Source organism: Ochotona curzoniae, unplaced genomic scaffold, assembly GCF_017591425.1.
Source record: "Ochotona curzoniae isolate NIBS_2020 unplaced genomic scaffold, NIBS_Ocur_1.0 contig_2599, whole genome shotgun sequence".
Lineage (NCBI taxonomy): Eukaryota > Metazoa > Chordata > Mammalia > Lagomorpha > Ochotonidae > Ochotona > Ochotona curzoniae.
The window spans coordinates 11,587,715-11,607,767 of NW_024465520.1; the positions used below are offsets into that span (position 1 = coordinate 11,587,715).

The 20,053-nt window shown below is 43.2% G+C and overlaps 1 protein-coding gene across 6 annotated transcripts in view; it reads left to right on the plus strand.

The window, feature by feature from the left end:
• The window catches only part of KCNAB1 (potassium voltage-gated channel subfamily A member regulatory beta subunit 1), a 370,144-nt gene that overhangs the window by 311,862 nt on the left and 38,229 nt on the right, over positions 1–20,053 (plus strand). For 3 of the 6 annotated variants that reach the window (XM_040974843.1, XM_040974844.1, XM_040974845.1), the window contains exon 8: positions 7,852–7,938. The exons of 2 other annotated variants lie outside the window; for them this stretch is intronic. In XM_040974843.1, the coding sequence (XP_040830777.1) occupies positions 7,852–7,938 (87 nt within the window). Of the gene's footprint in view, positions 1–7,851; positions 7,943–12,266; positions 12,286–18,232; positions 18,253–20,053 lie in introns of all 6 variants that reach the window. One more of the 6 variants, XM_040974848.1, reaches the window with a different exon arrangement.

Here is a 20,053-nt window from a genome sequence, read left to right on the forward strand (position 1 = left end):
AAATCCAAGCACCTGAGCCACCCTGGACTGCCTCCCATATGTACATTAGCAGATGCTCAAACAGAGACTGGGGTCAGACTTGAACCCAGGCATTCCGACCTGAGGTGTGGGTATCTCAAGCCATGTCCAATGTAAAGCTGAAATCCGACCCAACCTGCCTCATGGCTGTGTCTTCTCCCACAGAGTTGGTCGAAGCTGCCAGAAACGGTCTTAGTTTTTTGTTTGATTTTGTTTTTGTTTTGTTCTCTTTTCTTTTTAACCTATTTGATTGGAAGAGATAAATTCAGAGAATGGTTCACACTGGTGATCAAGAGAGACATAAAATCAAAGAGAAAAAGAGTGGAGACAGTCTTCCTCAAATACCTATTGCTTTAATGTCTGCTGAAGTGTGTGCAGAATCTCAGAATTCTTTCCTTCAACTCTGTCTTCTTCAGGCTTCATATAACTTAATAGAAATTCCCTCTTAAATTTCATCTCCTTTAAATAAGCCAGGAATTCTCTTAAGGATTAATCTCTCAGGATGGCTGAACCAGTTCAACTGAAACTCAAACTGACCCAGATTCAAACTTGCACAGGAAATTACAAACTTTGGAGGCTGAGGAAGAGCTGGTGTTTTTTTTTTACTATTCTGCTGCTATTGTTGGTGTGATTTTGCAGTTCTTGGTTTCAGCCAAAGATGAGGGCTCCTGAGTACAAGGAAGGCAGTTCAAAGGACATGCGTGGGCTAGCTGAAACTAAAGAAGGAATTGTAAAGACATGCAGGGACTTGAGACTTCTAAACACAAAATAGTGTGTGCGGAGGTTTGCAAATCATCATCCTTGGTTTCACTGGTATCTGTTCTTGATGAAAGTGACCTTGTTCAGTCTTGGGCATGTGTATATGCTTTCAGTTGGAGTCTACATAATGTCAAGTTCACACCACTGCATGCTGGCCAACCTTGACCACCTGAGTTCATTTACACCCTTTAAAATCAGTTTCACTTGTGTATAATATTCTTTTGAAAACATTCAGATGAACAGCCTTTCTTTTAACAAACCCAAAGTGCTTGGCTTAGATCCAGTTTAAAATAACAGCTCAGTAGATTCACAAGGAAGGAGAAGAAATTTCACTAATAGGTTTATTACGTCTCCTTGGAAGGCCAAGGTCCTTTCAGAGCTCTGAAATTCCACTTATTCATTCAGCCATTTCACAAACAGTTATTAAGCCCCAATTTATGCCAACGTTAGAATTTAGCAGATCAAATTCCTTTAGTGCTTGACAGAAAAGAGTGGAAATCGTTCGTTAAGTCTAATTTCCAGAACAAGAAAATTGTTTGCAGGCTTTTAAGGTCAGAAGCTGTGTCCGAGTCTACATTTGTTTCGTTGTGTGATTCAAGCCACAAGCCTATTGTCACGCAGGAGCGAGAGAAGCAAGCAATCAGAACGCTCTGTTTCACACTTTCCAATGAATAATAAATGCTAACCTCTATCCTCAGCACTTCAAAAAATCATGATTTATCAAAGAGTAAAATTTTGAATAAATGACAATGAGTCTGGCTCAAGAGTTTCTGAATTAATAAGCGTGAGTTTGGTCCCACAATTAAAAAGCTGCTTTGGGACACCGTATCTCCTACAGCAGTGCCTGGATTCCAGTCCTAACTCCATTCATTTTTTTTTTTTTAAGATTTATTTTTATTATTTTCTCATTGGAAAGGCGGATATACAGAGAGGAGAGACAGAGAGGAAGATCCTCCCTCCGATTATTCACTCCCCAAGTGAGCGCAACGGTCGATGCTATGCCAATCCGAAGCCAGGAGCCTCTTCCAGGTCTCCCACGCGGGTGCAGGGTCCCAAAGCTTTGGGCCGTCCTCTGCTGCTTTCCCGGGCCACAGGCAGGGAGCTGGAAGGGAAGCGGGGCTGCCGGGATTAGAACCGGCGCCCATATGGGATCCCGGGCGTGCAAGGCGAGGACCTCAACCACTTGCGCCACCGCGCCGGGCCCTCCATTCATTTTTTAAAGATTTATTTATTTTTAACAGAAAAGCAGATTTACATAGAGAAGGAGACACAGAAAGAGAAAGATCTTCCATCCACTAGTTCACTCCCCCAACGACTGCAAGCCTTTAGCTAGGAGCTTTTTCCAGATCTCCCACACAAGCGGAGAGTCCTGAGGTTTTAGGCCATCCTGCGCTGCTTTCTCAGGCCATAAGCAGAGAACTGGATGGGAAGTGTAACAGCCGGGACATAAAGTGATGCCCTACGGGATGGTAGAACTTCGAAGTGGAGGATTAGCCAGTTGAACCATCATGCTACCTCTTTCACCGGCTCCATTTCTAATTTCAGCTTCCTGCTAATGCACATTCCAGGGGAGCAAAGGTGATGCTTGAGTACTTGGATCCAATGCAGGAGTCATAACTGAGTTCAAGCCTCCTGGTTTGAGCCTGGCCCAGCCCTGGCTGTTACCAGCATTTGGAGAGTGAACCAGTGGATTGAGTATTTCACCTGTCTCTGCCTTTCAGACTAATATTTAAAACAAAATAGATACACCACAGGACTTCTTTCCAATGCTCCCTGCTCATGTAAATTCATATCACTCATCCACAATAACCACATTTTATAGGGGAGGCACAGCCCCATATGTGACTCTAATACAGCACAACCTCGAGAAAAACCAGATCTGTTTCAAATTTTGGCTGAGAGATCTACTGAAAATTATATAGGAAAGACTTGTATGCTATTTAAGGCAACATTTTCTTTCTTTTTTTTAATTTTTTTTTATTGATTACATTGCATTATGTGACACAATTTTATAGGCTCTGGAATTCCCCCCTTCCCTCCCCAAAACCCGCCCCCCCCCATGGTGGATTCTTGCTGCATTACTATGGTTCAGATTCAGTTGAGATTATTTCCTTGCAAGCATCTACAAAGCATAGAGTCCAGCATCTTATTGTCCAGATAAGTTCAACAGTTTCTTGGGGAGACTGTCTCTGGTCTGAAGATAGAGCCAACAGAGTATCATCCCAATCAATTAAAAACCCTGGCATTACATCAGTAACAATTTATAACATAATGGAATTAGTTCACATGGTATTGTGTAACCAGCATGTTAAAAGAGAGAGAGAGAGAAAAAAAAAAGAGTGCAAGTTCTGAACCACATCCTATGACTTCTACATTGACATTACAATTATTAGTTTAGAAACAACTGGGTTCTATACACCTTAACATAGCTATAAATTACTATTCAGCTGCCTCCTCTTTTTTTAAAGATTTATTTATTTTTATTGGAAAGGCAGATGTACAGAGAGCAGAAGAGAGAGAGGAAGATCCTCCGTCCAATGGCTCACTCCCCAAGTGGCCGCAACAGCCAATGCTGCGCCAATCGGAAGCCAGGAGCCAGGAACCTCTTTCCAGGTTTCCCAAGTGGGTGCAGGGTCCTAAAGCATTGGGCCATCCTCGACTGCTTTCCCTGGCCACAAGCAGGGAGCTGGATGGGAAGTGGAGCTACCGGGACTAGAACCGGCGCCCAAATGGGATCCTGGCACATTCAAGGCGAGGACCTTAACCCCTATGCTATCGTGATGGGCCCATAAGGCAACGTTTTTCAAGCCAGGAAGGAAAGCAAGCATGTTGGATGCAAAAGGTCACCACCTAGCATATTTGAATAGAACCCTTGCAGAATCAATGTTCTTGTTTCTACACAGTTCAACCTATCACACTAAAACTAGATTCACCCCAACTGTGCTAATCTGCTTGGCTTCTGGAAAAAGTCTGTTTCTTTAGAAACCTGTGAAATAGGCTTCAGTGGAATTAAAGTTCACCTGCCAAACCATGTGGTTTCTATTCAAGATCATAATCTAAGGAACAATGAATTTATTTTTTTTTTACTATTCTCACTTAAAAACAGCATTCTCTACATAATTTATCATGCTGTGGGCTTTTGAGGCCAGTTAACATCTAGTTATCTCTCCGGGAAGGTTCCTCCTGCTTCTCCTACATTCAGCCTGCTGTCTCCCCGCCTCCCACCACCACTACACACAGACTTGGGTCAGCGCCCAGACTCTGCCTAATGTCAAAGGTGCCTTCTACAAGTGCATGCATTGCCCTTGCGTTTACTTCCCTGGCGCCCAAAAGCACTTACCTGCTGGGATTCTGACTGCATCCTCCAGCTGCCCCCACTTCTGTCTGGAGCATGCCTACTTAAACTTAAAATAATGTCTGACCCCCCCAGCCAGTACTCAACAAACTTGCTAAATGGAGCTAGGACAGGAGTGCCTGTTGGTTAGGGCTAAACCCTAAACGGCTGATAAGGAGACAATTGTTGAACATGTCTTTCTATTCCTCTGATTGACCTGTTTCTGTAAGATTCATGCATCCAGACTGACAAAGGCAAGTCCACCCGATTCAGTTCTCAGTCACAAGCGAGAGATCAAAGGAGAAAGGCGATGCAGTTGTGGATAACAAACAGGCTCAGAGAAACTAAGGGACAGCAGGTCATCCAGGCCAACCCAAATGAGTGCCCTGGGCCTCACTGTCCTCCTCTGAATACAGGACTATCCCATATGCTGTCAGGTCCCTCGGGGATGGTGGGTGTGCAGCTCAGACTCCCCACCCCCGTCAGATAGTGTCCTGACTTCCTATCTTGGTACCTGTCGCCCCCTCCCTTGTCAGGCCAAGCACCAAAGAGTCTTCCTGCTTGCCTCTCACCTCTACCCCGCAGAGCACAGCTCACCATCTGGTCCTCTTCTACTCATATTCATTCCGGACCTTTCTCACAAGCCTCCTCAGGGCTTCAGCATAGCCCCATGGGCCTCCAGTCCCACTGAGACTGCTCCCCTATAGCCCATTTGCAGCAGGGTAACTCATCCACTGAAGACTGAAGTCACACATGGCTCTTTGGCTCCTCTTTATGCCCCACCACTCTCACCACTTGACATTGCTTTAGAATAAAATCCAAATTTGGTGTGATTTGAGATTTTCAAAGTGAGACTTTCAGAGCAGTGTCTCATAGGGCTACAAAGCAAGCAGGAGCAGGGATGACTGACACAGTACACCGCTTCTCATGGTCTCACATGGATACACTACAATTTCTGCATTTATCAAGCAAAAGGTGTAAGGAATTGTCAGCCGCCGTGAGACTTGCCTTCATCGCAAGTCCATGTCATTATGGGTATGCATGATGACTTTGAACTGTGAACTTCACACCAGCATATGTTCTCCATGCGCGTTGTTGCCTCCTTGGAGATGAAGGTTATCTGAGTATCTGTATACCCAGAGTCCAGCATAGTTGCAGGATCAATCTGGGACCTGATGCCTGTTTGTGACATGGACTAGTCAATTACTTAAGTCATGACTTGTTGGGGAAAGGCCTGATCACACAGAGGTACAATGGCACCAAATGAGTCACAGCTCCTTCACCAACTTCTTCTTGGTCCACAGAACTGTTCGAAAGAGACAAAATGGGCCTGGCTAGACAGCCTAGTGACTGAAGTCCTCACCTTACACGTGCCGAGTTCCCATACGGGAGCTCCCTGCTGTGGCCGGAGAGAGCAGGCAAGGACAGCCCAAAGCCTTGGGACCCTGCACCCGCACAGAAGAAGGCCTTGAAGCAGCTCCTGGCTCCTGGCTTCAGATAGGCTCAATTCTGGCCATTGCGGCCACTTGAGGAGCAAACCAGCAAACAGAAGATCTTCCTCTCTGTCCTCCTCTCTGTATATCTGCCTTTCCAATAAAAATAAATAAATCTTTAAAAAGAAGAAAAAAAAAGAGACACAATGGAAAGGGGATCATGATCAGAGAACATTTACTTCCAATGCCAGGCTCTGGGCCAGAACTCTCAGTAGTTCCACCTTCCAATACCACAGAGCCCAGGGAAAACTGGGGGCACTTAGTCTTTGCTCTCTCTCCCTTTGGAAATTTCTAGATGTGAACACGATTGGATCACTGCCACACTAGATTTCTGTCGTCATTCTTACACAACACTCTGACTCAGGGATTCTGAAGGTGGCAAGCACTGTTAACGCCGCTGTAGGTTGGAGAGCTGAAGCATAAAAGGAAAATCAAAAAACCCAGCGAGAGGGCAGGCATGTCAGAGTTCAGATTTCCAGCCTTTCAAACCTCAGATACTTGCTGCCTTGGTTGCCTATCTCCAACTTCCTCCCTACACACAATTTTTCCAAAAATGGCTTATATCACAGTAGATATCTAGATATAGATATAGATATAGATATAGATATAGATATAGATATAGATATAGATATAGATATAGATATAGATATAGATATAGATGATATAGATATAGATGATCTAGATATAGATAGGTAGAAATACATATAAATTCAACTATTGACTTTTATTAGAAAGACTGATTTACAGAGAGAAGGAGAAACAGAGAGAGAGAGATTTTTTCCACCTGCTGGTCTACTCCCCAAGTGACCCCAACAACCGGAGTTGAGCCTATTCGAAGCCAGGAGCCTCTTCTGGGTCTCCCACACAGTTACAGAGTCCCAAGGCTTTGGGCCATCCTTGACTGCTTTCCCAGGCCTCAAGCAGGGAGCTGGATGGGAAGTGGAGTAGCCAGGATTAGAACCAGCACCATATGAGATCCCAGTCTGTGCAAGGCGAGGATTTAGTCACTGAGCCATCACGTCAGCCCTATCATAGCAATTTTTTTAAGGTGAACTTGATTTTATGCTGCCTCTTGGGACAGCTGGTGATACCCAGGACCTGAGAGTAACAACAGATTTTAGGAGGAGGCATTCGGCCCCCCCGACACGTGGCTGCCCTAGTCTCCCCATCAAGGCTTTTGACAAGCCACCTCTGCATCGCGGACGATCCTGTCTCCACGAATGGGAAATATTTCCGGAACTATATTCAAGCATTCCATTTTCCTGTCAGGAAAGTAACTGTGGCTGGCTGATAAACCAGCTTGAAAAATCAAATTTAAATGAGCCAAATTTAAATTTATAAGAGCCTCATTTAACATGCAATTAATTTTATGCCTGTAATAAAAAGAGAGAAACCTCCGGTCTTCCTAGGGAATTAAAAAGGCTGATAAGGAAATGCAGTGCCTCATGAAAATGAAATAAAGTGACTCTTGAAGACAGCCAGCGTTCAGTTACATAATATCACATACAATACCTTCTATTTCAGGGCACTATTGATTTAACTGAACTTGGGTATTTTTTTTTTCTGAGTCCTCTTAGGAATGTGGCCCAATGCTTAGGGCTAACAAACAGGCTATTGACTCCAGATTTTTTTCTTTTTGAGTTCTCTTTTTTCTTGTCTCCTTGGAGTTAGTGGTTTCTTGTGTTTTGTTTATACCCTAAAGAGGGGCAAATAATAGACATCATGGGATACAGATATATTTTAGGTTCTTTAAATTTTGTTCCAGTGAATGTCACAGAAAGCATGTTTGCTAACCCCTTCATTGTACTGTTAAATCTCTATGTCCATCAAATACTGTTAAAGCAATCATTATGATTTATGCAAATTTAGTAGGTTGATATGTAATAAATGTTTCTCCATCACACTAGAAGGCCACTGAATAATTCTAAACATAAACATCAACTTGCATTTGAATGATGCAAGAAAAAAATAACTCCTGAAGAGAAGCTTCTTTCCACTCCAAACCTTGGATGTTGCCACGCATGCATCACAGAATATCATTCCAAAGCATGTGCCCAGTGAGAACGCTGGTCGCTGAAAAGCCCTTCGACGTTCCTCTGTCGGGAGCAAAGTCTGTTCTGATATATTTTTAAAGGGGCCAGCTGACACAATATCGTATTTCATGTATTTTTAAAAACGAATCCCATGTCTAGCCGTGTTTAATAGCGCTCAGCTCTGGACTCATGGGTTCCCTGCTCATGTTCCCAGGGTTGAAGGGCTCCCTCCAGCGGCTGCAACTGGAGTATGTGGACGTGGTCTTTGCCAACCGGCCAGACAGCAACACCCCCATGGAAGGTGAGTGCAGAATGCCATGAGAGACTCCGGAGTCGGTGAGTCTAGCTTGAGTACTTGCTCCACTGACAGTGGAAAGTGAAATGTGTTTAAGCTGATGCGGCTGATTGGGAAAACAAGGAGCTGTCTGGCTGATGGACGCCTTCCCACCTCTGCAGCCAGCCTGCGGGCCAGGGCTGCACCTCCTGAAGGTTCTTCTTCAAAGGCTCTGGTATCAGGACCCCGAGGTACGGGTCTCATTGTTTCCACATTCATCCACTTTTACGATTTCATCAGTCACAAAATAAAGTCAATTAGACAGGGAATTTATAATTTAGCCGTAACTGTTGATATTTTATAATGACCCCAGGTTTGAGTACTTGCCGGCCTGTAGTAACAAATGCTAAGTGTTAACCCTAAAGAAAAGGTATTAGCAGGGAGAAAAACTTCAAAATAAGATCCTCTACAGAAAGAACGATTTCAAAAGCTCCTTCATTGCAATGCGGTTGTTTGGTTTCCAAAGGATTCCAATAGTTAGCCCCTTCCTGTTGTCACCGTGTGAAGACCTGCCTCAAGCCTGTCCTTGTGGGAACTATCACAACTTTCTGAAGGGCAGTTTTCTCCAATGCATACTTGTTTACAACACCTGCCTGGGATGCACGGGAAAGGGGACAGTTTGAAGGATGTTCCACTTGATGCAGGCTTGACATCATATGGGTTATCACTTACCTGACTCAGGTGACTGAGGACAAAGGTGTTGGGGAAAAAAAAAGATGAAAAAGGTATGCTTTGGTTACTGAGCTTTGCAGTACGATGCAGCTTACCATTTTTCAAAGAATTAGGATAGTATAAAATCCGCACAAAATTCCCTTTAGCTAATTTTGTCTTTGATGATTCATAAGGTGGTTTAAGATCTTGAAACAAATGTGTTTCAGTGAAGACTTATTTGTGTTATGCGACTACAGAATAACTACAGTATCTTCAGGAAGAAATAAATGATTGAAATAGCATGAGTGCATAGCATTTCTAAACATAGAAACTATTATGGGAATTATTTTCCTTGGTATTTATCTTTTCTCTAGCATTTTATTTTTAATATTGTTGACATAGTTGAGAAGGATACACACGCATGTGGACCATCGATTAAGGTGGGGAAGGTTGAGTTTGGAGAAAAGTTGGAGGGACAAATGCTTTCAATCGTTTCTCTCTAGACAGTCCGGGTAGATGGGGGTGGAAAAGGCTGCTCCTTGCTGCCAGACTGCACCAGCATATGGAGATGAGGGATGGCCACTTGATGACATCTTAGGAGGGAAGAATGTGGTCATCAGTGTGGTTTAGGGAGCAGGCAGGTTTGGGATGGCAGGGGATCATTACACAGGGTGAAGCACAAGGAGCAGATTCCAGGGGAAGATCGAGGTCAGGCAGTTGGAAGCAGGTACCTGGAGGCCTCCTTGACACAGGGAAGCAGCAGTGATGATGGAGAAGTGTTGCAGTGAACAGAAAACACACCAGCAGCTGAGGAACAGTTGTCCAGGCTCCAGTGGCAGCCAGAGATCCAGTAGCAGCTACAGCTCCCACGGCAGCCAGGTGGGAGCAGGAATCCACCGGAAACTGGAGAAGTGAATCTACAATGACAAAGACATGACCGATCCAGACGCCTGTCCAAAGAGGAGTGGTTAAAGAAATTGTGGTACATACATTCCATGAAATATTACTCAGGCACTTAAACATTGCTACCATTTGCAACTAGGTGGTCCCAACTAGACACCATTATGTTCAGTGAAATAAGCCAATCCCACAAGCACAAGTGCCATATGTTCTCTCTGATGTAAGGCAGCCATCATGCAAATGATAAGTTCAGTCACCCTTTCCATACTGTTTTTGCTGCATCCCATCTGTTTTGATGTGTTTGATTTCATCTTCATTTCTTCCAAATAGTTTCTTTTCTCTTGCTAACTTCATCGCTGGCTCATCATCTGGTCTTGCAGTGGCACACTGGCCCCAGGTCACATGGCAGCAGCATTGAGCCCCACCCGCCCAGGGCAGCTGCAGGCCGTAGTTCTCTGTTGCTGATCTCTTTCTCAACCACAGATATGTGTCAAATATATACATTTTTATAACTAATTTTCTCTTAGTTTTCTACTTTTTTAATTCTGGGTGAACTGGAAATTTACTATAAAGTTATAGTAGGACAGAAATTATCCATCGAAGATACTTTAAAAGCATATTTTGAGCAAAACAAACATTGAATATTTTTGATAAAACAAATCTTAAGCCTTTTATTCGCATAAAAAGTATTTGTTGCACAAGTAATATGAAGTCACACAGCAGTAAATGACACACTAAAATGGAGCTCCGAAGCTAGTTTGTCAACAAAGGTCAAATAAAATGCCACTTAGTGAACTCTGTGAAACATGGAAACTGCTTTCCATTGAAAATGCCTAGTGACTGTTTTCTTTGGCACAGTGTCCTTTGCAATAACGCCATGCACAGGACAGCCACACGGCTGGGATTTGGGGAGCTCCTTCTCCCACTCACCACCTCAGCCCTTTTCCTCCGTCAAATATGGGGATTTATAGTGTAGGAGTCATTCAAACAGAAAACACAATTTGGAAAAGAGGGAGAAAATCCTCAATTAGGAACCAAACTATGTAATGCTGACAAGATAGCATTGTATCTTATATAAAAACTGATTAAAATCATTAAAAACGAGTTTCAAAGAATTAAACAATGAGTCAATGCTTCATGAAATGTTTTATTATTTCCCACGATGCTGTTTTATAGACATGGGGGTCCATCCCACTGCCTGCTTTTCCCCTCCCTTTTTCTCCTTCCACCATTTGTCCCCATGTTATCACAATAGTATAATCCCTCAATACAGGTTCCAAGTTTAACATTCTGATACTTAAATGTAGCATGAGCTTTGTAACTGTAGCATTGTCTAGCCTAAACTAGAGTCACAAAAAACCTTTATGTTTCTGAGTTTCTTATATAAGTTTCTAATATAAAATTTAATATAGCTGAATAGTAAGCTATTTTATCATGAGTCAGTATTCAAGTTCAGAATCATAATACAGAGTGTCGAGCAATGCAGACTTGCACCTGTTGACAAGGTCAAGGAGCTCACTATTTGGGGTCCAGCACAATCCATCACGCAGGCTCTAGTGCAGGCTGCTCCCCCTCACCCACAGCAGCCCTCCAACCTCTGAGCTTTAACTCTCCTGCAGACTCCACACGAAGCTCCACAGGCAGACAGTGGGCATGGCTGCCCTCGACTGAAATAGCGCCCAGGTGGGTTTCCCCGCCATTCAGAAATGTGCATCCTCAAGCTAGGTGTACTCGCTTGTGCCAAGGTGGGCCCGCAGAAATGCCAGAGTTGACACTGATCCCTGAAAACACATTCTCTCCATAGAGGACCATGCTAACCTGGGGATGGAGAGTAGACGTAACGAACAAGGGAGGACTTGGGTGTGCTTGCTGCTCAACAAGATGGGGAAACGATATCTGAGCCGCCTCTGGATGCCATGTTGTCAAGACTCATTTTGGCCATGGTTTTGCAAATCATGCACGTGCGGGTGTGTGACTGGAAGTTGTTCATGTAAATGAGCTCTGTCTTATCAGGGGAATCAGTGTTTCTAAAAACAATAGGTGAGACAAATATTCTGCATAACTGAAATGACTCCTACAACCATACAGTAACTTATATTAGTTAGTTACTCTGTAGTCTTTAATTATTCGATACCTGTGCAAAACACAGTGACAATCCCATTATCACAGCATACCACATCCATCCGCCTTCTTTTTTGTAATAACAGGAAAGCTGTGAATCTTATCCACTTATTTTTCTTGTTTCAGTGACTCACAAGGATTATTTCAGCCTGTTACACCTATTCCTGTCTAATATTTAGTGTCAAGCACATATTGTTAAATTTACATACCTGAAATCTACACATGGGCACATTTTTTTTAAAGTTCATGAAAAAAACATGTACTATGAAAAAGCTATGTATGGATTACACAATTATTTTGTACCGAAAATAAACGTGAACCATTAGAAGTACCCTCCTATATTGGACTCTCAGCTCTGGCTATTCCACATCACCGATTCCCACGTAGAGCAGAATTTAAAACTTGGGGACCCTGGACAGTCCTCGCACATTAGCCTTGTAAATGTCACCCTTGGCCTGCATCAGGCATCTAACCCTGAGACACATTTTAAACAAACTCCACTTCAGTTTGACTAAAATATCATATCCATGCATGTGATTTGTACCAAGAGCTAATGCTCATTGGGAGCATTTTTTAAATACAGCAATGTAAGTTTGATCCAGTGTCTACATATCATGCAGCAGCCCACGGAGCCAGAGCAGGGTTAGCTGCAGCACCTGCTTCATCTCGCACTGAAACTGGCTACCCGATTAGCTGTCACCTTCCCTTCTTCTTTCTTAGAAAATCGATAGATGAAAATAAAGTTATCTGAAGAGAAGAGCCGTAAGTTCCAAATACGTGATCAGAAGAGACAGGAGCGACACAGTTCTTTTGCAGTCCCTGTGGAATACAGGTGGTCAGTCACAGCTCTGGGATGATGTTCCTGGCAACGGAAGGAACTTGGGGACTTTTTCCTTCATCCATCTTACTTATTTTTTCAGGTTCACCAACTAGTAAGTCATTTTTCTTTCACAGCATCTGTCACGCCATCTGCCTCTTGCTACAATCGCTGGCAACCATGGCATGTTTTCCAATCCTGGAGAAAAATCAGCCCCACGTCCCATTTCTTCTTTCTTACGACATTGTATCATTCCCGATAAAGTCACTAACAGTTCTTGTGTTCTATGGAGCTCATACTCTTAATTTCCTCACTTTTATACACTCCCATGAGGATTTCATATCTTCCATGAGCCCACCAGGCAAAAGAACGTGCAGAATAACCCAAGTCACGTGGACTTGTTAACAGGGAATGTCTGTGACGGAGAGACTGAGCTGGGAGCTTCTACTTTGCCCTCCTCTCGTTCCCAAGTCCCAGGTATATTTTTCTATCTGCTCTCTTCCTGCTGCTCCAGGCAGGAGATGAATGAACGCGACAGCAGTTATGATTCAAGATGGAAAACCTTGTGCCACTTGAAGGCACAAGTTTCTAGTTTACACAGCATTAGAAAAAAGGAAAGAAAAAATTCACTTATTCGTGGACATAGTGGCTTTTAAGATTGAGTTGAGTTCTAATTCATTTTTAATTTGAAAATCATTTAGAATTGAAAATTCCTTAAAGTTTGTTGTTTAGACAACTTAATCTCATAAAGTTTCTGAGTTATTAAATATTATTTTTGCAATAATCTCAGTTCAAACTATTTGTTTTTCCTGCTAACATGTTAGTACAGACATAAAATTTTCCAGATGTCTTAATTACAAATAAAGAGTGGTAAGGACAAAGTTAGCTTTACCTAATTCCCACAATACCATCTTATCAATCTTTTCTGTATTTATTTATTTATTTTCTTCTTTTTTTAAAGCTTTAGTTATTTGGGGGCCTGGTGTGATGGCTCAGTGGCCTAAGCCCTTGCCTTGCAAGCACCAGGATCCCACATAGGCACCAGTTCATGACCCAACTGCTCCATTTCCCAACCAGCCCTCTCTTGTGGCCTGGGAAAGCAATAGAGGATGGCCCTGGGATTCTGCACCCACATGGAACACCCGGAAGAATCTCTTGGCTAATGGCTTTTCCAATGAAAATAAAATAAATCTTAAAAAAAAAAAAAAGACAATTACCCTAGACAATTACCATCTAATCACCATCTTAAGGAGATGAGAGTATCATGTTTTGAAACTTCTCAGCTGAATTTTTTTTAATTTATTTATTTTTATATGAAAGGCAGATTTACAGAGAGAAGGAAGTTACAGAAAGATCCTCCATCTGCTGGCTCACTCCCCAAGAAGCCACAATGACCTCAGCTAAACTGATCTAAAGCCAGGAGCCAGGGAACTTTCTCTGGGTCTCTCATGTTTGTGCAATGTCCCAGGCCTTTGGGGCGTCCTCCCCTGCTTTCCCAGGCCACAAGCAGGGAGCTGGATGGGAAGTGGAGCAGCCGGGGCACAAACTGGCGCCCATATGGGGATCCCAGTGCTTTGGAAGTGGAGGATTAGTCAATCAAGCCATTGTGCCAGTATTTCTTTCTTTCTAAACCATCTTTTGAGTGTTGCCATATGCCAGCAGGAATCTATGAATAATCCAGAATTTAGATTAATCAACAAACTCCAAAAATGGAAAGCATAAGATTTTCTATATTTCATTAATTTCAGAATACTGAGACAGTATATTTAACTTCTGAAGTACTTTTAAATTTCTTTAAGATTAATTAATTTATTTAAAAGGCAGAGTAACAGAGAGATAGGTAGAAAAGGATCTTCTTTCCATCCACAAAGAATCACGACAACCAGGTCGGGACCAGAAAAACCAGGAACCAAGAGCTCCATCTGCCTCTCTCATGTCAGAACTCTATACTCCTGGGCCATCCTCCGACGCCTCGATTAGAAACTTGAAATAACACTACAATATGGACCAAAGTAGTTTCAAAACAAAAATTTAGTCACTAAAACCTAGGGAAAAAAATCATTTGTTAGTTCTTTTTGCCTTTATCTTTGGCCTTCAACCTATCCCTTAAAACATATAATAGCAAAAAGAAATTAATGTCACTGTCCAGTAGAAATATAATACAAACTACAACTGTAATTTATTTCTCTGTTCTCATTTAAAAAGTAAAAGGGAGGTTAATTATACCGTATTTTATTTGATCCAATATTTCAAAGCTTATCATCTCAATGTGTAATAAACGCAAAAATAATTACTTTTTTCCATATAAAATCCTTGAAGTCTCTTGGGTATGCCTTAATTTCGACCAGCATATATAAAGTGCTCAGTAACCACATGTGGCTAGTGGCCTCTATGTTTGACCACACCAGTCTGTAACCTTCACCTAGGAGAGCCCAGGACACATGTCAGGTGTCTACAGGTATCTGTCGGATGGAGGACTGCATGGATGAATGAACGAACAAGTGTTTGGGTGAAAGGCAAATATATCTAAATTCATTTTTCTGTACTTAAAACCTACCTTGGTTTCCTAACATCTACATGCATTCTGGCACCTGACTTAGTTCAACACATTTCAAGGTGGTGGTAAGATTCCCAGGGTAGTTTGCAAATACTGCTGGGCCACCCCTGTATCCCCTTTCTCATCTGCAGCAACAATCACATCCAGAGACCCCCTCTCCTGAAAACTAACGACACCTGAATGAGCAGAAGTGAATGGCAGCTGATTCTTCAGTAGTATTGTTGTCCCCCAGGATTACTGCATCTAGTTAAAATTAGTTAGCATCTTTCATGTGTAACCCCGACTGGGTGCTACTGAGGGCCTCTACTGCCTATCCCATCAGCTCAACCTCTTGGCTTAAAAAGCTGGGACAGCTGAGTTTTCAAGAAGTTAGTCTGGACAAAAAGATTTTCATATCCAAGAAGATGAGTCAAACTCTACCAGGCCTGTTGGAAGGGTGGGGAGTGTCCCAATTTAACTAAAGCAGGTTTCTTTCCCCCATTTGAACAGTTTCTCAAAACTTTTACTGATTCTTTCAACCTACTCAAGTTAATATTTCACCCTTTTCAAAACGTATTACAAAAACAGAAATTTATTTCACTCAAGAATGAAAAGAAATGAGAATGGAGATGGTTGGATTCCTTGAGAGTTCTTTCCTTCTCTGGTTCCACTTTATTGGGACCTCTTCCCTGGAACAACATGGACAGGGGCAGTAGCTGGGCACCTGCCAACCCTGGCTTGGCATCCTTTCAGACTGTGCACCCAGAGCAGGTAACCCTTCCCACTGAGGCCTCCCACCTGAGAGCAGAGGTGACACAGAAAAAATTATACATAATTATATGTGAAATGTATACTTTTATATATAAATTTATATATAAAATTCCCTTTCTTCACATAGCTTCCTGAAGGCCACAATGGGAGATGTCTGAAGTTTTGAATCACACACAACACACTGGTCCTCCCTTATCTGCACAGACTGCCTTCTAAGATTCCCAGGGGATGCCTGGGACGTGGGATCACACTGAGCCTGCTCTCTCCTGCTTATCACTCTACACTCCACCCACACAAATTGAATACCTTTTTCATCTTAACTAATAATTGATCACTCACTGTGTTTTTATAAACTGAGGTGCTACAGCAAAACTAGCCTGCACGCTTTCCTGCTGTATAGTTTCCCAAATTTATCCTTACCATAGGTCTCAACTGTCTCACTACATGGTTTTTCTCTCATTAATTCAAGAACTTGCACCTTTTCACTTTGATGAAATAGTTTACAGCTTTCCTTTGGTGTATTCACATTGCCACCATTACTACTCTTGACCTTTGGCGCCACCATCAAGTAAGATAAGGGTGAACTGAAGTAACCCCAGGACTGCCACTGTGAAAACAGACAACTATTGCACAGCCAACAGCTGGAAGCCTAGCACAAAGGAATGGATCACTTCTGGACAGAAGGAGACCGCATTCTGTGAAGTTTCAATGTGTCATTCAAAACAGCACTTACTTCACACCTTGGAAAGTATAAATTGTGCATTTCGGGAGTTTTGCTTTGAATACTTTCAAACTGAAGTTGACTGTGAAAAAAGTAAGCCCAGAGGTAGGCGTGTGATGAAAATTACATAGCTGCAAGGTCAACCAGGAATTAAGCCACGGGATTGACAATGGAAATTTTTTGAACCCATTTTTTCCTTTCAAAAATGTGTTATAAAACTCTTCATGTTCCTTAAATTGCTTTAGTCATAAATTTTCCAAGGTTAGTCTATTCAGCACGAAAGGTTATCTAATGCCTGTGACTTTATTCCCAAAATCTTCTCTAGAAAAATCCCCACATTGGAATTAACTCATTTGTCCCATCACAATCTGTTGAATACCTAACTCCGTGCTAAGTGCTGTCGGAAGCCCTAGGAGAGACAGAGTTCTCGCAAAAAAAAAAAAAAAAAGTGGGTTCTTCCTGGGGACGCAAAGAGCACACAGCCAGAGCACCACAGTGGCTTTCAGTGATAGGTGCGGCAGAAAAATCAGTCCTGACATGGAAGCAGAAAGCTACGAGGGCTGGAAGTTGGACAGGGAAACTCAAGACCTGAGAATGCAGGAAGGGGAACACGTGGCCTCCTCCCAAGAAGTCTAACCATGACTCTACAGTCGAACAAATCCTAACTCACATCCCCTTTCTTTACCAGCTGAATGAGCATAGGCGAGTTGCTGAGACTCCCTCCAGCTCAGTTTCTGTAAAATGCGGATGACATCATCCACTCTGTGTGATCATGAGGCTCATTTGAGATCACATGTATAAAATGCTTAGGGTGTTGCCTAGGACGTGAGGCCTGTCCTTTTTTTTATTGTTCTGTATGCACAGTCCACCTGTAAATTTCTCATGTGGGAAATTAGCCTGATGCAGCGTGTCTTAGAGGTTTTAAATACAAATGCACACAATAAATTAAGATGTATAAATCACAAGACTGATCAAATCAAAGGAATCCTGAGATGGTGAGGGAGAAAGGAGAGGTTACAACAATTAGGATAGATAGAATACAAGGCCCCACCACTCACCTGAACCTTGGGACACACGGAGCTCATGTGATCTATTCTCTCTGATGAACTGGCCTTCCCTGTCATGGCTCCAGAATGAGGTTTGAGCAAGGGCAGATAGTATCGAGGTTAGTAGCGTACTAGCTCTATTGGAAAGACTCAGAGACAGACTCACCTGGCCACCAGGTAGTTAATCATTTAGTCTTATGAAAGCTAAGGACTGACTTTCTCAGGCAAAGAGTTTCCGAAACCAGAACGGAGCTCATCAACTGGTTGCTCGATTGAATACCTCATTTAAGTCTCCAATTTGCTTTTTAGTATATTTAGCATATTTCAAAATAGCATATGTATATATTGCATCTTTCCATTCTCTTTACATGTTCGGCACACACATTTCATCCTTTGTGGCTACCATGACTCACAGCTGACGCATCCTGTTCTCTGTCAGGCACGCTGTGTAAAGTCTGCCCATGCCTCACTTGCCACTTGCTTCTCCACCAGTTTTCATTTATCACCTTTGCTTCTCCTACTTCCTTAAGCAGACTGAGTAATCTCAAATGCCCCCGCGGAGGCGCATCCACTGGAATTCACCACTGCTAGATGTTTGCACTCCAGCTCACATCCGCAAGACTTCTCTAGGGCATTCTAGAGCGACAGAGCTCCACAAAGCTCTGGGTGTGGATTAGGCCGATACTCAACCTATCAAGAGCAGAGTTTTTGTTATAGGATATTCTTTCCAGCTAGGTTCCAAAGACAGATACATGGAGCCTTAGAAAAGTTCCCGCCACTATAGCACACGAAGTGAAGACTGCCAAGGCTACAGGGAAATAAGTGCTGGCTTTAAAGAGAACTATGTTCCAGAAAACAATTTGCTGTCAGCTGCTGCTTTATTTTGTGCTTTCTTTGAGAATCCGAAGAATATTCCGACACTGCAGTTGAGTTGTTTGCTGCATACCAATAAACAGACACACACACACAATATCTTTTTTTTTTTCCTCTTCCCATATTCACCCCACAGTGAAAGAGGAAGAGATTCAGTATGTAGCAGCGGTGAGATGCAAAACGGAAAGACAGGGTAGGTCCCATGTGCTTCTTCATTTGCGTCTTACAGACGTGTGCCAACCCCTCCCACCTCAGAAAGGATGTCATCTTCTTTTTTTTCCCAGTTGTTTCCTGTTAAGGAAAAAGCAGAGTGAGAGGACGGAGCGTACTTCCGCCCCGTCCAGCTGTCAGGTGGAAAGCACCAAGCTGCTTGGTGTGCTGAGCTGTGGCTTCATGACTCATGTGAGCCCCTGCTGTCTGGGTCAACTGCCGTGTCTCAGACAGAGCACGAGGTGGTGATAGGCTTGAGCTCCGTGCTGACTCAGTCGTGGGGGATTCCATGTCTATATGTGCTGCGACCCATCTGCAGTGGCAGGTGTGGGCCTGGAGGCGAGCTGGAGCCAGCCGGGAGGTGGGCTCCAGGGCACAGCGTAGCACCAGTTTCTGGCCACTCGTGTCCTTGCTGCTCTAAAATTAGTCAGCAGGCAGAAGCAAATACCACCCAGTCTGTCGTCACAGCTGTATAAATTGGAGCAAGAAGCACCGTTTTTTTTCAACCGCTCCAGGGTATCTTAACACGTGTGATGAAGAAACTTGGGCTCTGGTGTTGGGGGCTGAGGTGACTGCTCTTGGGAGTATGAACTTAGCTGTGCTGTTCAACTTTGCATTTCTCAAGGTTTTGTTTGTCAAGTAAGAAGAAAATATCACATTTCTTGGCTATTTTCAACATAGCTATGGAGGTAAAATAAGGTGACCTAAGGGGAAATGTTTTCTAAGTCACAGTGCCTTCCACAAACATTCTGCACACTTTTAGGACCATACAAGCATTATAGGATGTGATCATCAAAACCCCAGTCAAACACCAAGACACAGCCGAGATCAAATTTTAGAATGAGGCAGCAATTTCTGTTTCTGTACTTCCGAAGGACAGGGGCAAGAGCTGATTTCAAACTCGTGTTTTCTGTGTTTTTAAAGCAGTGAGTGAGGCAGCAACGCTTGGTGGAGAGGATGCACCTTGCGGCTAGCAGCCGAGGGGTCAGTCTCTGAAGAGACCAGAGGTCCAGTGGCTATGGGGTCGCTGTTTTTTTCTTCTCTGTCCTTCTTTTTGGGATATCTCTGGGTTGCCTCCAAGCTTTTTATTTTGAGGAGTTAAAAACTATGAAAAGTTGAAAGAACAAACATCCATTACTCTTTATCTACATATACCAAACTGTGCTGAATTTGCCTTTACTTTATCACTCTCCCCCCTGACTCTCATGAAATTTCCCTAACAAAAACTTGCCTCTGGGCCCAGCACAGTAGCCTAGCAGCTGAAATCCTCACCTTGAACGTGCCAGGATCCCATATGGGCACGGGTTTGCATCCCAACAGCCCCGCTTCCCATCCAGCTCCCTGCTTGTGGCCTGGGAAAGCAGTCAAGGACGGCCCAAAGGCTTGAGACCCTGTATCCATGTGGGAGACCCGGAAGAAGCTTTGGGCTCATGGCT